At 36.6% G+C, this 16446-nt stretch overlaps 3 protein-coding genes across 4 annotated transcripts; all 3 read left to right on the forward strand.

Annotated features, from left to right (window-relative positions):
• Window positions 1–835: 835 nt before the first annotated feature.
• Window positions 836–2293, forward strand: LOC140834700 (fasciclin-like arabinogalactan protein 1). Its single transcript, XM_073199771.1, has one exon. It carries the CDS (start codon window positions 913–915, stop codon window positions 2143–2145), a length of 1233 nt encoding a protein of 410 aa, XP_073055872.1. The 5' UTR covers window positions 836–912; the 3' UTR covers window positions 2146–2293.
• Window positions 2294–4283: 1990 nt separating this feature from the next.
• LOC140834702 (protein NOI4-like) lies at window positions 4284–6891 on the forward strand. 2 transcript variants are annotated; one of them, XM_073199772.1, is made up of 4 exons: window positions 4321–4491; window positions 6078–6115; window positions 6249–6437; window positions 6570–6891. In XM_073199772.1, the coding sequence occupies exons 1-4, from the start codon at window positions 4368–4370 to the stop codon at window positions 6612–6614; spliced, it is 396 nt and encodes a 131-aa protein (XP_073055873.1). In that variant the 5' UTR covers window positions 4321–4367; the 3' UTR covers window positions 6615–6891. The 2 variants fall into 2 exon arrangements, with proteins under 2 accessions (XP_073055874.1, XP_073055873.1); XM_073199773.1 differs by lacking the exon at window positions 6078–6115 and having other exon boundaries at window positions 4284–4491.
• Window positions 6892–12016: 5125 nt separating this feature from the next.
• On the forward strand, window positions 12017–14595 carry LOC140834703 (uncharacterized). Its single transcript, XM_073199774.1, has 5 exons — window positions 12017–12170; window positions 13032–13105; window positions 13493–13617; window positions 13912–13987; window positions 14277–14595. Exons 2-5 carry the CDS (start codon window positions 13057–13059, stop codon window positions 14471–14473), a joined length of 447 nt encoding a protein of 148 aa, XP_073055875.1. The 5' UTR covers window positions 12017–12170; window positions 13032–13056; the 3' UTR covers window positions 14474–14595.
• Window positions 14596–16446: the final 1851 nt, after the last annotated feature.

A 16446-nucleotide genomic window follows, 5' to 3' on the forward strand; every position in this document is an offset into this window, starting at 1 on the left:
CAATTATTTAAAAATTTATTTATTTTAAAAATATTAGACAATTTATATTTCGAAACAATATTTACTCTTTTATTTTTTACTAATTTTTAAAATATGATTTGGTTTAAAAAGTATTATATTATTTCCAAAATTGATGTATTAAAGTGTTCATTACGGGGCCCTTATTGATTTTTATATACGTTGTACTTTGTAAGATTTGCCTTGATTTTATGCTGGAGTGACGCCTAAACCCACGTGTTGTGTCCAATTTCCCGACGACCCTAATCGACCTTTTCTTTTCATTCTTTTTCTTTTGAACATCTTCTCGTAAAACTGTACATAAAATAATAATTTTACTTGAAGAAGTTTCATATATAATTATCAAAAACAAAAACCCGTCGTCAAACAAGAAATTTCTTCTTTTTTTCTATGGTTATAAAATATTCAAATTTACGAAAACTTTTTTGATTATTTTAAAATTTAAAAATATATAATTCATCCATGAACATAGTTAAGTTAAATTTAATCAAATCCTCCAACCCATTATAAAAATAAATAAAATTTGGCCAAAACTTGTGTGAGACGATCTCATGAGTCGTATTTTGTGAGACGAATATCTTATTTAGGTCATCCATGAAAAATATTACTTTTTATGCTAAAAATATTATGTTGTGAATATCTAGTAGAGTTGACATGTCTCAGAGATAAAGATTTGTGAGACTGTTTCGTAAGAGACCTATTCATAAAATTTTAGTCAATTAAATTTAACTGCTCCACCGATATTAGCGTTGATTATGCTTAAATAAAAAATGCAAACGTCTATTACTTTCAAAGCTTATTCAAATTCATCAGCTCACTTTTTAGTTTTTATATCCACTCCACCGCTGCTATCTCACATCTCTCCGCACTACTAAATCCATTATACAGCGCACAATGCAGCTCTGTCGCGGTGTCTCCGCCGCTTCGGCGGTCCTCTTCCTTGCCGTCTTGCTTCTCTCTCCCACTACCGACGCCTTCAACGTCACCCTCATGCTAGATAAACATCCTGAATTCTCCACCTTCAACCACTACTTGTCCGTTACCCAGCTGGCGCCGGAGATCAACCGACGGAGGACCATCACCGTATGCGCGGTGGACAATCCAGGGATGGCAGATCTACTCGCCAAACACCTCACTCTCGGTGGGATTAAGAATGTACTATCATACCACGTTCTTCTCGACTACTTCGACGCCAAGAAGCTCCACCAGATCACCGACGGCAGCGCACTCGCCGCTACCATGTACCAAGCCACCGGCTCCGCCACTGGCTCATCCGGTTTCATCAATATAACCGATCTCAGCCGTGGGAAAGTGGGTTTCTCTCCCGAGGACAATGGGGGCAACATTTCAGCCACTTTCGTTAAATCTGTCGAAGCTCAACCGTACGACATCTCCATCATTCAGATCTCCAACCTCTTGCCGTCATCTGAAGCCGAGGCCCCGGCGCCGGCTCCGAGCGTGGTGAACATTACGAAGCTTATGTCGGCTCATGGCTGCAAGGTCTTCGCCGATACCCTCTCGAGCAATCCTGCTGAAACCACGTTCGAAGACAATATCAACAGTGGATTGACAATATTTTGCCCGGGGGACGAAGCCATGAAAGCTTTCCTGCCAAAATACAAAAACTTGACAGCAGCAGATCAACAATCTTTACTCGAATACCACGGAATGCCCATTTACGATTCATTACCTGGTTTGAGATCCAGCAACGGCCTCACCAGCACCCTAGCCACCGTAGGGAACACGTTCTTCTTCACCGTGCAGAATGATGGCACCGACGTAACAATAAAAACGAAGCTCGTGACCGCGACGATTGTAAACACTTTGGTGGATAACCCGCCCCTGGCGATCTTCGAAGTGAACAAGGTTTTAGTGCCGCCAGAATTATCCAAACTCGGTGGGCTGGCTCCCGCTCCCGCACCTGGTTCTGCAGCCGAGTCACCGAAATCTTCGAAAAGTAAGCACAAGTCCCCGCCGGCTCCTCCTGGCCCGTCGGATTCTCCGGCGGATGCTCCTGACGGAGATGTAGCTGATCAGGATTCTAATGGTGCCGAAGTGGTCGGAATTGGTGGTGGAATTTGGGCAGCTTCAATTCTCACCGTGTGGTCTACGTTTTTACTGCTTTAGATTTAGATTTACTTTTACTGAGGTCAAATTGTCTTTTTTTAAAAAAAAAATATTTTCACTCGTCTGTCATAACTAAAATTCATTTAAACCCAACGATCCATCTATCTACCTACGGCTGTTAATTTTCAATTCATTTGATTTTGCTTGCTGTCTCTTAATCGCCTCTGCATTTACTTGTTCCTTCTTGTGCCCAATTATTGTTCTTCCATGGCGATTTGTTTTTTTAAGAATAAAATAAGGATAAGTTTTGGTTGAATGGCATCGGACATGAATGTTTCTTGCGAGAAGATCTAGAAAAAGAAGGAGATTTCCTATTTTTTTGAGATCGAGACTTACTATTCTCATCTACAAACACATAATACTTAATAATAAGTTTTGGTTTAAGATTCTTAAACCCGTCCATGTATTATCTAATTAATATTTTTGAAACTGAGGATGGAGACGAGAAATAGAGATAAGGGAGAATATTAAAGTTCAAAATAAAGTTCCTATAGTTGCATATATAAATTTGGTATTATTTTTTTATGTCGATTAAAAGAATTAGCGATGTAAATTTAGTTTGGTGTAAACCAAGTCCGACCGAAAAACAGTTATTGCGGTTGTCTCAAGTTTTATCAAACAATAAATTTGAATTTTTATTTATTTATTTTGTTTTGAAAAACGAACACCATTTCATTTTCCAATATCTGAGAAAGACAACTTTATTTTCCCAATAATAATTACATAAATCTAAATCTTCAGGTGTTTGATTATTTTATTTAAATGCATAGTGACAGGAAACGAAAGAGACGTGGCATTGTTGCCTAGAATTACATATAATCAATTCAATTATTCCGCCATTTCGAGACATCTTAAATATAAATATGGAATTTAGTGTATATCAAATTCTCGTTTTCTAACCACCAAAATCTTCTCTCTGTTTCAAATATATATAAGTTCACTTATTTTTCACTCGGGTAAAAAAAACTTACAAACAAATTTATGTTTCTATACTTATTGAATTCATTAAAAATAATTTACTGGGTTGGTGTCTTCCTAATTTGATTGTTCACATGGCTTCACATTCATCCACATGTTTTCCTAGCTTTCCACAAAGATAGATTCATTTCTCCCATGAAATCAATCCCAAATAACAGAGAGCAATTATTTTATTGTTTGACTTAATTGAGGCGCAATTAATTTATTGTTGTTTATGTTCGAATTACAAAACTACAATTTTAGTCAGCCATACCCGTCTCACTATTTTTTTTAAAAAAAAATCTTATAATGTCAAATTGCATCTTTTTTCAGTAGTGAAATTGATATGACATCGACGTGGTATTGAAGTGTATGATGTCATGAGTCAGTATTCATAGAAAAGAATGACTAAAATTTAAAAGATTCAAGATTAAGATTGAAAAATTCGTATATTACATGTTTATTTACATTGGTAATATACGTAGTCGTCAATTGTCAGATGATTGGGTTTAACATATTCTTATTTTGATCACAAATTGCATTTTGACAGAAGAATTCGATTTGATCAATGGATTGAAAATCAAACGATTATTTTGAAAGCTGGATCAGTTACATCTGTAACAAGCGAGTGTGATGAGTTTTACGCTTTGGTTATTTACAAATGAAAAAGGGTGGAATGAAAAACGTGCAGAATGGATGTGTAGTTTGTGGTCCTTTTGATGGAGTGCGTGGATTTATTTTGTCGCATCAAACAAACAGTGCCTAAGAGGTTGCAAGTTGCAGCCCAGCAGACTAGATGTTAGTGTGCAATACAGGCTGGATCCCATTGGCAACAATGGCTGTAATGCAAACTAATATTCCATCCTCTTGCCTTGCTCAATCTGTGGTCACATCTACTTCCCTTTATTTTTATTTTTACGAACCATACTGAAAAAAGGGATGATTCGATCCTACGTACTAGGGGCGTTATCTCACGATAAAATGAATGGTCCAAATTTAGCTACATATACATGGAGTCTACTAATCTTTTTAAAATCGCATATGTGTTAAATGATTAGTGTGTATGTGAAATGAAACATGTTCATATTCTTTTAAAAATAGAAATATAATTTATTTTAGAAAAGAATTTATAAATTAATATATTAGAATTTCAAGTCACCTTTTTGCTGTGTAAAAAAATTTCAAAATTGGCTTTTTGCACCAACCAAACACCCCCTCGAGTTGCACAAATGGACTTTTAGATAACGGGGTGGAGATATCTATATATGCACACAAATGTTTTTCATCGACGGCTTCAACAATCTATCTCTCTCTCTAATTCGCTATATCTCCGGGTTCCATTTTCGTTCTCTCTGCTGGGAAATATTTGCTTCTCGAGGATTCATGTCGGTACGTTATTGAATCCCGCCATTAATTTGATTTCAGATTTGTATTTGCTATTTCTTTTCATTTAGGTTTTTTTTTTGAATTTCTGGATGTCTTTTCGTTTTTTTTATTAATCGTCTTGGGGAGTATGCTGCTGAAGCTTTGCTTGGTCGACCTAAGATAAAAGTGCTCTGTAAAAGTTTGGATTGTTCGTCACCAGTGATTGATTGGTGGACTTTGTTCGATTGATTTCTTGTTCGTGAAGAATTTCAAGCAGAATTAGAGGAACTCTTTTGTTATGAATGGATACTCTATTTGCAAAGGAAAATAATTTACAGTAAATAAAAGAAAAGACCAACTTTCTAGCTTTTTTCAGCTGCTTTTTGTTCTCGAGGAAAGTCTTGAAAGTTTTCAATTTTGTTTGATTTTGATCTCAATGTTGCGGGTACTGTCGATTGGTTGGAATAAAGTTTCTAACACTTATGTCTGTGATTCCTGATAGTTGAAACTTGAAACTGTTGCTCTTGTGTTCATGTTGTCATACTTTTATATTGCTTTGTTTATGATGTGTAGTCACTAGTATTTAACTATAATTTGTTGTTCACGCAGAAAATTGTACAGTAGCATCTCTGTTTAACTCTTTTCTGTTACCAGGTTTCATCTTGTATTGTATTTGACATAGTGCGTGCCTTACATCCACCAAGTTCATTATATACATGAATGAAAAACTTACCTTTGAACCAAAGGGAACTAGCAAAACATATGCCTGCTCCAGGTCTCACAAATTTGTGAATTTATACAATTGGATTCCTTGTCGTGACATGTATCTTTATAATTTTTTAAGTATAATATTACTAACCATCTCATTTGAGGTCAAGCTTTTGGAAAAAGTGATTTCAACATGGCACCACAATCTGGAATCAACATACAATTTAGGGTGGTCGATTGTCCTTAGTGTTGAAATTTCTTCCTTGATCTTGTAAAACAATTCAATTATAGCTCGATATTGTATCTTTGAAAGCCGCAAAAATCACAGAAATAGATAAATATTAATGTTGCTTCTTAGCCTCAAGGTCCTAGCTTATCCCCTGGAACCACGGGCTAGAGGTTCAAAACTACTGATACGCAAAATCCCGTATGTTTTATAGAATTAGTCAGCGGTGGCCTTTATTATCTAGCGTCCTACCAACGTTTGCATGTAATCACCTTCGAGCATATTAAAATACAAATTTTATGATTGTAACCCTTTCCATGAGAGTAGTTTCCACAGCAAAAGAAGCTTTTGTAAGCTCATCCTAGCATCGAGCTGAAGTGAGTTATTTCTCAAAGCCTGAATGCTGACTAGGTGCATCAAAAAACCTCATGCTTCCTTAGTAGAGTGTATTTAATATGCATACTTACGCGTCTACATTCGGGTGACATCTTATTTCCAAACTTGAATTTCATACTCAGCGACTGTCTTGCTACCAAACTCTATTATTTTCTCACAAATCTACCACAATTACACTCATCGACATTTGTTTAAGAAAATATGGAAATTGTACAATGTATATCTCCCTTTCCTATTTGCAATTTCAGGACTTGATGATTGAAAGCGTTACTTTCTGTAGATGTGATGATACATTTATCTGGGTCGTCACAATTTGAGGCTGATCAGTATTAGACTTTATTTTGTTGATTTTGTTAGGAGTTGCATCCTTGATTTTATTTTCATATTTAAATGGGAAATACTGAAAGCTGATTTGAAGTTTTGTTGACCTTTACGTGTGCAACTTGGACAGGAGAAAGGTAGGCCCTTGCCAAAGTTTGGAGAATGGGACGTCAATGATCCTGCTTCGGCAGAGGGATTTACGGTGATTTTTAACAAGGCAAGGGATGAGAAGAAAACAGGTGGGAAGCCTGATTCTCCCACAAAGCTGGATACGAATACAAACACTAATCATGGGATGGAACATGTAAAAACTCAGGGTGTAAGTGATTAGATTCATTCCCGCACGATATCAGTATCGGTTTTATTTTTATTTTATTTTTTGGTGAAAAGTTTGCCAATCCATCTGGCTTCTGAGTGTCTCAAAACCGATGACAAGCCTTTGATTTTGCAGAAAAAATGGTTTTGCTGCATGCAGAGCTCGAGCACGAATTACTAAATGGAGTGTGAAAAAAGAATGCATATTTATAAACATTTCGGTCCGAAAACACATCTCTGGGTGAGGTCGGCAGGTATTAACAGGAACCATGTTCAAGCCCTTTGTTTTGTGCTGTAAAATTGTTGTGAGAAAAAGAAAACATGAGAGACTCGAACAACGTGCCCCCTCATGTTTTGGCTGATTTTGTATCCGCCTAGTGTTTGAAAACAGTTTCTTGTGGCGCCCTCATGTTTTGGCTGATTATGTATCAGTACATTTGTGGTTCTACTTTCGATCACCGTTGTGCGCAATTATTGTCACAGTTTTTTAATAATTCAAAGAATCTCGCTTCGGATTCTAATTCAATTATAATTATTATTCTTAAAACATAAAACGTATGATAAAATCTTGATTCATAGATTCCCTAAATAAGTAATTTATTATAACATAAATACGCCTATGTCCACATACTACACAAGGGGGGTTAAGTTGACTCTAAGCCACTTTTCGGCCTAGTTCTCAGCCCACGGATAATTCGTCCCAACCAATGAAAAAAAAGCAGCAACAGCAGTATTTGACATAATTCGTCCCAACCAAAAGATTGCTAATTGACACACTTAAAATGATGACTCTGTTGGCCGACGCATTGGCACTTCTCTGTCGTGCATGCCTCGCCGGAGCCGTCATCAAAATCTGCGGTGGTACAGTCCACGGTGGGTACTCTGTTTTTGATTCCGTGGGTCACCGAAACTCCTCCACAGTGTTGGTTGCACAGCCGCAACAAAACATTGGCATCCAGCTCTCTCTGCGCTTCCTCTTTTTCAATCGCCACACTGCCTTGCGGCGGACATTCCTCCTTTCTGGTGGCCATCACAATCACATAGGTTGGATTAAATGGGAGATTCTTGTTTCGTAGATTTTTCAATACCAGATTACGAGAAGCTACTAATAAGGTTAAGTTCATAAATTCAGGACAAATGTCAAACATTGCAATTTTAAGTAAGCTTTCACCGTTTTTGTTTTTTGCCAACATGGGCATGGGCTGTTTTCATTGCGGCCCATTTCTCTATCTAGCCCCAATAAGATGTGGACTACGGCCCATTAATAAATTGTGCAGAATTGGACAGGGTTATATTAGGTAGAATATAATTTTAATCGGTTGCGGAATGGGCCCGATTTGGTCTTCCTAAATGTATCAATCGAATTCATTACATGGTTTTATTCATTTATAGCAAGCGTATTTATAGTTTTTTCAAAGATAATGAAATTTTCTCCGAATGACAGATTCAGGATTATCGCGTGGACAATATTTTTAGGGACCTTAGAGAAACATTCAAAATGCGGCTAAATTTGGAAGCATAAGTAGGACAGAAACCTCAAGAATGAGACAAAAAAATTAGTAATTAAAGAGAGCTCTCTATGAAAATTTCCAATAAAACCAAAATATTTGTGGAAAAAATATCGCAAAACGATAAATTACCATTTTCACAGAATCAAGAAAGTTCGGATATAATCCGCATGCACTTGTCTTCCATAATCTTCACAGCTTCAATGAACAGTTCTTCAGGAGGTAATGCTCCAGTCGACTCAATTGTACCTGAAGATAGCTTCAGCGAACAATTCCAAGATCCAAGTTTCAGATAGATCTCACTTACATTTCAGATTACCAAAGCTACCATTGTATGTCACTTCTATTTGAAGTATAAAATGTCATAAGGAACAACGCTTTCTATCTAAGTTACCAAATAAAAGAAAGTGGCAAACGTCAATATTCTTCCTTTTTCGGTCGGTGTCAAATTGATTTGAACAACTTTTAATAAGAGGAAACATAAACGAAGATCGTTCTATAAGAGTTGCTTTTAAGAAACTGAGACGACACTGAAGTGAGACAAATATTGTTGGGAAAGATAGCCAAATTAAATAACTTTTCGTACAACGAAATGATTGATTCTTTTTTTTAGCGGTAATATCAGATTGAGATATTTCCACGATACCAACAATGATAATAATTATGAAGAAAACAACAATTATTTTTACGTGAAAAACCCAAATTAGGGGAAAACCACGAGACTGAAGTCCAACATAGGAGATAAGAACAACTCTCCCTAGAACAACTTAGGGACACCAAGAACTTTAAAAATAATTACTCTTGGATGATATACTTAACCTAACTTTGAAAGTTGAACTTACAAAACTCTAATCATGTAGAAAATTTTTTCTGACGTAAAAAATCGGACATTACCGCAAACACAGAGCATACTAAAATTTATCTAAATGATTAGGCTATACAACACTTCATTGCTTGTGTTTTTGCTTGTCTTGGGATGGATGGATTGACGCAAATGTTGCTATTTATAAGAAAAATTTTAGGTTTGGTGAAATATGAAATGATGGATGTGAGATCCGGGTTTATTGTCATTGGAGCGTGAATGTCAAACACTTGAACAAGCGTGTGAGGTCTGCCCAACGCTTTGGTAAATATGTTGCCACTTGAATTATATCTCACCTGTTTGATACTTCCGAATGATGTGACAGTTCAGTTTTGTTCGGTGAAATGGATTAGCAGCAATGCTGCTTGATTGTCGCAGTATAGCGTCACTGGTTGGGGATGAGCAATGTGCAAATCCCGTAATAAGTGCTTTAGCCAAGTTATTTCACAAGCAGTTGATGACATAGATCTATACTCTGCTTCGGCTGAGGATCTAGATACAGTTGCTTGCTTTTTGCTTTTCCAAGAAATAAGAGCTTTTCCAAGAAAGACACAATATCCGGTCACTGATCGACGTGTAGTGATATCTCCAGCCCAATCCGCATCACAAAAACCAACCAAATTCAAATCATTTTTAGAAGGAAATAATAGCCCTTGTCCAGGTGAATTCTTCAAGAATCGGAGTAAACGATGAACTGCATCAAGATGAGGCCGCCTAGGCTGTTGCATAAATTGGCTAAGCGTATTAACTGCAAAAGAAATTTCCGGCCTTGTGATTGTTAAGTAGATCAACTTCCCAACTAGTCGCCGATAATGTGTCGGGTTTTTGAGTATATCGCCCTCGGTAAATGTGAGTTTCAAGGATTGTTCCATAGGAAATTTTGCTGGTTTTGCACCAAGTAACCCTGCTTCTTGAAGAATATCTAAAGTGTACTTGCGTTGATTGATCGAAATTCCCATCTTAGAACGAGCTATTTCAACCCCGAGAAAATATTTTAGCAATCCAAGGTCTTTAAGCTTGAAACACGCAAAAATCAGGATAAAATGTCACACTACAATTTAAAGCTCGTGTGAGTTTGCTAATGGAAAGTAAGTTAACTTTGAAATTCGGGACATAAAGCACATCATCAACACTCATATCATTGCATAAATTCATGGTTCCAACAGATTTGATTTGTGAATATCCTCCATTTGGTAGTTGCACAGTGGGATATTTAGCGGCCGATTCATTTTCACTGGGCCGATTTTTTGATACATGATCGGAGGCACCGCTGTCTAGAATCCACACATCATGACTGGAAATAGAGTTGTTACCTGAAGTGTTGATAAGGGGTTCGTTGTTACCATTTTCTTTGCGAAGGAGCATCATAATTTGATCATATTCCTTGGCAGTGAATTGTTTGGTTTCCACGTTTGAAATAGATGGGGGCTTCATGTTTTTCTTTCCCTTTGGTTTGACATTTTTGCCATGATATCGGTGTCTAGGTGGAAACCCATGAATATAAAAACATCGATCAACAGTATGCCCATCTAATTCACAATGAGAGCATTTCAGTTGTTTGTCGCCAGCAGTCGATCGATAAGACTCAGTTTCTTTTACTTGCCGACCCTGAATTCGCATCTTTTGTTGAGCAAAATTTGCATTATATCCTGTAGTATCTCGATTGGCAGCAATTTCGTTTTGTCTCTCGTGCTGCAATATAAGAGCATGAACTTTGCGGGTGTCAGGTAGAGGATTCATCAAAAGTATTGAACCACGGACGGTGGAAAAAGAATCATTCAATCCCATGAGAAATTGCATGACTTTTTCTTTCTCTTCTTTTTCGAGAATTCCTTTGACACCTCCGCAATGACAAGCAATTGGATCATGATAGGATCCTAACTCATCCCATAGAGCCTTCAGTTTAGTGTAGTAAATTGATACGGATTGGTGTCCTTGTCGGTGTTCCACTATCTCGCGGCGAATCTCAAAGACACGAGCATCATTTCCTTGTGAGAATCTGTCATATAAATCATTCCAAACATCAAGTGCAGATTCAGCATAAATGATGCTTTCGGCAATGTCGGGATGAACGGCATTGAGAATCCACGATAATACCATATGATTGCAACGTTCAAATGCTGGAAACTTGTCGTCTTCAGTCTCCGGTGCTTTGATTGTCCCATTGATGATTCCGATTTTGTTTTTAGCACTCAAGGCTATGCGCATTGCACGACTCCACTGCCCGTAGTTGCTCCCATCAAATAATTTGGAGACAAGAACCAAACCGGGATGATCGGATTGTTGTAAGATTAGTGGATCCGATTGGTTTGTTCCGGTCTCCGATTTCTTGCCTTCATCTCCCATTGCAGCAAGAATATTTGATTAAATGATTGAATACAAATTATGCTTGAATTATCTACGGGTATTTATGTAGCTAGCTAGTTAAATGGGCACAATATAATCAGAAACTTGCAGAAATCAGGACTGGGTGGAGCTGTTGTTCGCAACATGGTTTGTGATGGGGAACATATGGGTCTTCTACTCGCGGTTCGGGTCTTATAACGGTGCCCCGAAGCTCCATGTTCTGTGCGTCTCCCTGCTAGCATGGAATGCTGTGAGCTAATCTTTTCCATTCATACTGTTCGATCGGGCTGCAGTGCTGTTGTGTGCCGTTTCTTAGCGGACACCTAGGCTACAGAATCAACACGCCGTCGCTCTATAGAGGGTTCACCGATGACCTGAGCGCCGGCTTACCATGCTGGAAATATAAGGAATACGATGTTCGATGCGATTTGGAGCTCGGAGATAAAATCCAGTATGCATATTCTCGGTGCATTTTGACCATTAATTGATAAAAGAAATATTGTTTATGTTGTTTTATTTTCTCAAATTTCAATGTTAATTGATTGTTTTTTTCGATAATTTTAATAATTTTTTCCAATGGCCTTTATCGTTACATTATCCAATTTATGAATTTAAAATAAAATTGTTGAACATCACAACTTATATGTGATTATTGACTATATTTAATTAAAGCAAAAATTTGAGTGAGATGGTCTTAAATATCGTATTTTGTGATATAGATCTCTTATTTAGATAATCAATAAAAAAATATTATATTTTATGTTAAGAGTATTATTTTTTATTATGAATATTGATAAAAATTCGTGAGATCATTGTCCGAAATCAAATCGTTCGATATTATGGGTAAAAAAGAGTAGTAAAAAGTCACGTGCGAGCCAACCGCCTCACAATCTCTTTCTTGTAGACCCTTTTGTTTTCATTATCTCGTCTCTCAGTTTCGACCCTCGTTTTCCATCCGTAACAGCTACGCCGCCACACCACCCGACCGGCTCCTTCATCCGCTCCTCCGATTTGATTCCAGGTAAATTTAGGTGCTTAATGCTTCCATTTTGATATCACGTTTGCTCAGTTTGATTTCTTTTGAGATTCCGAAAACTGTGTTATTTTTCGAGTAAAAGAACGATGATTCACCTCTGTTTTCCTATAGTTTGTCAGTATTTCTGAAATTTTGATCTGGAAATGTATCGTGTGAATTCAGGATGTGAATAATCGAGACGCTTGAACTCGTCAAATGTCTAGGAAACCTTGTTTTTGTATTCAACCGGTTCTTTTTCTTTTTAAAAAAAATATTGTAGTTATCCGGAAGGCTTTGTTAAAAGGTGTGAATGGTATAATTGGAGGGTTTAACTGCGTAGCGTGATTGTATTCTCTAGTAGATGTTAATGGCAAAAAAAATTATTTCTGATGCTATTTCTATATTGCGAGCTGCTCTTTGGTTTATTAGCTATTTTGTGTTGTCAGAGGCATTACCTTGTTGCTGTATTGGTTGAAACTTTTCATTATGTATGTGGGCTATTTCTATATTGCGAGCTGCTCTTTGGTTTATTAGCTATTTTGTGTTGTCAGAGGCATTACCTTGTTGCTGTATTGGTTAAAATTTTTCATGATGTATGTGGGTTATTTCTATATTGCGAGCTGCTCATTGGTTTATTAGTTATTTTGTGTTGTCAGAGGCATTACCTTGTTGCTATATTGGTTGAAACTTTTCATGATGTATGTGGGCTATCTCATCATGCAAACTAACTTCAGAGATGAAAATTATTATTTGTGGAATCAACGTTACACTAACATGAAGCCTTCAACTTTACATGTCTCCTTTTCTTGTTGAGCAGCGGAATTTATTTCTTCTTTCTCACGGTCATGGTTATACCATTTTTTTCAGGCTATAATTATTTCTTAGTGTCAAGATGTCACTAAGTGCTACTTTTGCCAGCCCAGTTACAACTCTATCGATTGGTATGTTATGTCATCTCAGAAAATCTATTCCATTGGCGTTTCTGAAATAACATGCCTTGGTTCTTTGAGTACGTCTGCACATAATAAATCCTATTATATGGAGCAGTAACGTGTGCCTGTAAAATCACAAGAAAGGTTGATTGGTTGCATAAAATGCTCTTTCTCTTTTGTCGATGCCGGAAAATTTATGTTTTTTATATCTGGTTCGTGTGAATTTCACTTTGTGGTTTTTTCGTAACATATCAACAAATTCTGTTGAGGAGTCTACCTCAGCATTATTCAGATATGTTTTCATGCATTTATGTGCATGTGGACAATTTGAAATGAGCCATACTCGGGAGTGCACATAAATTTAATAGTTAATGCCTTTGAATTACGTTTCTACAGTAAGATCAGAAGTTCAATGTCTGAAGCCAAAGAAGAATGTTTATTTCATTCCAGTTGAGCTTAAGTCACTCCATTTGCAGCGTTCTTTTCGAGCAAAGCACGCTTCAATATGTGCTGCTTCCCTGGTAATTATGTTGTACCTGAGATTTTATTTACTTTTTGCCAATTGATTTTGTAATGATGACTTTAAGAGAGGATCTTCTCTTTTTATCGAGTCTTTAAGTTTGGCACTAGGAGTTTTCTTTCTGAAACAATCATCTGACTTTAGAAAAGATTACTATTCCTACTGAAGATTAACATAGGGTTTAGCTTCTATTTAGTCTATCATGTGGTTGTGGCTGTGGTGAGTGAGGAAAATATGTTCACAGGACAGTTCTTTATGATTACTACTCGTACTGATTGCTTATCTTAAACTGCAGAATGCCACTTGTGCTGCAGAGCAGACACAAACAGTCACAAGGCAATCTTCTACCATTACCGTTGCACCTATTCAAGGTACTAATCACCTTTTTCATCCTTCATTCTAATTTACGGGGAGTTAGCAGACGCAAACAGTCTTAAAGTCTTTGTTTTGTTTTGTTATTTGTTTTTTTGGTGCATTCTGGAATCTGGTGGAAGAACGGAGAACCTGATAGTTTTATTCCACCTCTTTAACTTTCCTGCTTTTCATGTTAACCGTTGAAACCACATCTCTTCTGACAAAATACTTTGCACTTCCACTTCCAAGTAAACGAGTCCTGCATTCTCTTCCATGCATTTGAAATAATCTTGTAATGGATTCCAGGAAAGGAGAAATCTCCGGAACTCGATGATGGTGGAACAGGATTTCCACCACGTGATGACGATGGTGGCGGCGGTGGTGGCGGTGGCGGTGGTGGGCACTGGTCCGGTGGATTTTTCTTTTTTGGCTTCCTTGCTTTTTTGGGTTTCTTGAAGGACCAAGAAAGCGAAGGACCTTATCGAGAAGAAAGGAGAAGATGAGGGGATAATTGATTATGATATAATCACTACATATCTTGTGTTATGTTCCCTGATACTTAATAATATAAATAATAATGAATACGTTTGATATTTTTTAATATATTATATTATTAGCAATTTAACCCTTGAATATATATGCTAAAAAAATCAATAATGACGTGAAGTTGGTCCATAGAGATCCAAATTTTTACCCTTAATCGGTCGAATTAAAATGAAATCTAATTAATATTTGTATGTGAGTGTGAGTAATTATTTTCTTTTTAATTTTAAAGGAAAGGACGAAGCAATATCGGTAAAATTTATATTTTTTTCCAAGTACATTTAATGAAGACTTGAAAAGGTTATTGAACATCATTAAATTGATAATTAAATTTAAGTAGGTAGGTTTAATAATTGTGAGTAGGTTATCTTGTGCGACGATCTCATGAATCTTTGTCTGTGTGACGGTCAATCTTACCAATAATCATAATAAAAAGAATACTCATAGCGTAAAAAATAAAATTTTTTCATTGATGATCCAAATAAGAGATCGGTCTCAAAAAATACTATCAGTAAGATCGATTTGCATAAGTTTTTGTCAATAATTATTATATTTTCATTTGATTGATTTGATTTCAATAATTTCTCATCACCAAATAACAATCGTGGCCAATTTTCCACCCTTTTGGCATTTATTCTATCAACGATTCCAACTTCTATATTCACAGCAGTGACAACAAGATCTGAGTGTTGAGTACAAATCCGAAAGTTCTGCTATTCAATTTTTGATAGATGAATTCCATTAGAATCAAAATGATTAGCCAACAAAGCAGCCACTATGTTTCCGTCCGGATACGTATTACGTCGGTAGCCTACGCACAGAGATAGCACATGAAACAACATTCATTCCTCAATGCATTTACAGCTACCTACCACCTATTCTCAGATGCCGCAAGGGGTGAGACTACACATAGATTGCTCTGTGGACGATGGCACAACTCCACTCTTGTTTGCCACAATCAAATCCTTCATGCATTTGCTTTTATTTATGCTGGGCAACAGAAAATGCTTTGAAACTCTCCTTGAATCATATCCATTCGAGATATATGAGAGATATGGAGAGATTAAACCGTATAACACAATCGAAGAGAGCCGGATAATCTGCCACCATTGAGTATTCAGCCTCCAAAAACTGACACTTTTCACTTAACTTTGTTTCAGCCTAACGCTTCGGCTTATTCCACGTTGTTTCGGATGTCGCCACATTTCCATATTAAATTTTCTTTGAAGAATCATCCAAGTAAGCCTGCAAAAACAAGGAAAATATGGTTTTGGCCATATTTTTAGCAGTTATAAACAGGGCGTCTTCAGAAATTTGGAGACCCTAGGCTATTTTTTTAGATAAATGTTTTATATAATTTTTTTTAAAATTAAATATACAAATATCACATAAAAACTGATGATTAAATGCACATAATTAATCAACAGTATCTAATATGCTACATAAAGAGGCCCTAACAAAAAGAGAGGCCTTAGGCGGCTGCCTAGGGCGCCTACCCCTAGAGCCGGCTCTGGTTATAAAGGACCGTTATTAGCCATTCAAATAAAATAAACTATTAGACGGTCTCACGAATCTTTATCTGTGACACATGTCAACCGTACCGATATTTACAATAAAAAGTAATACTCTTAGCATAAAAATTAATATTTTTTCATGGATGACCCAAATAAGATATCTGTCTCACAAAATATATGATTCGTGATATCATTTCACACAAATTTTTATTCGTAATTGGACCGGACCAAACTGAAAATCTAAATTTGGTTTAGTTTGTTTGATTGTAGTTTAGATTAAATTGGGCTTAATCTTTACTATATTTTACTATATCCAGACCAACATATTACAATTATCTTAACCTCTTAACTTCCCGAGTTCACCTCCCATTGATCAAGTGATTAAATTAATTAGTAAATTGACAACTAATTAAATGTTG

This window comes from Primulina eburnea, chromosome 6, assembly GCF_022965805.1.
Source record: "Primulina eburnea isolate SZY01 chromosome 6, ASM2296580v1, whole genome shotgun sequence".
In the NCBI taxonomy this organism is placed as follows: domain Eukaryota; kingdom Viridiplantae; phylum Streptophyta; class Magnoliopsida; order Lamiales; family Gesneriaceae; genus Primulina; species Primulina eburnea.

Bases quoted from the DNA above. Each gene is read 5' to 3' on its own strand.
- LOC140834702 (XM_073199772.1), top strand. From the start codon at position 4,368: ATGCACACAAATGTTTTTCATCGACGGCTTCAACAATCTATCTCTCTC. The intron at 4,492-6,077 runs GTACGTTATTGA...TACTTTCTGTAG, and splicing joins CTTCTCGAGGATTCATGTCG to ATGTGATGATACATTTATCT. The intron at 6,438-6,569 runs GTAAGTGATTAG...TTGATTTTGCAG, and splicing joins AACATGTAAAAACTCAGGGT to AAAAAATGGTTTTGCTGCAT.
- LOC140834700 (XM_073199771.1), top strand. From the start codon at position 913: ATGCAGCTCTGTCGCGGTGTCTCCGCCGCTTCGGCGGTCCTCTTCCTT.
- LOC140834703 (XM_073199774.1), top strand. From the start codon at position 13,057: ATGTCACTAAGTGCTACTTTTGCCAGCCCAGTTACAACTCTATCGATT. The intron at 13,106-13,492 runs GTATGTTATGTC...ACGTTTCTACAG, and splicing joins AGTTACAACTCTATCGATTG to TAAGATCAGAAGTTCAATGT. The intron at 13,618-13,911 runs GTAATTATGTTG...CTTAAACTGCAG, and splicing joins CAATATGTGCTGCTTCCCTG to AATGCCACTTGTGCTGCAGA.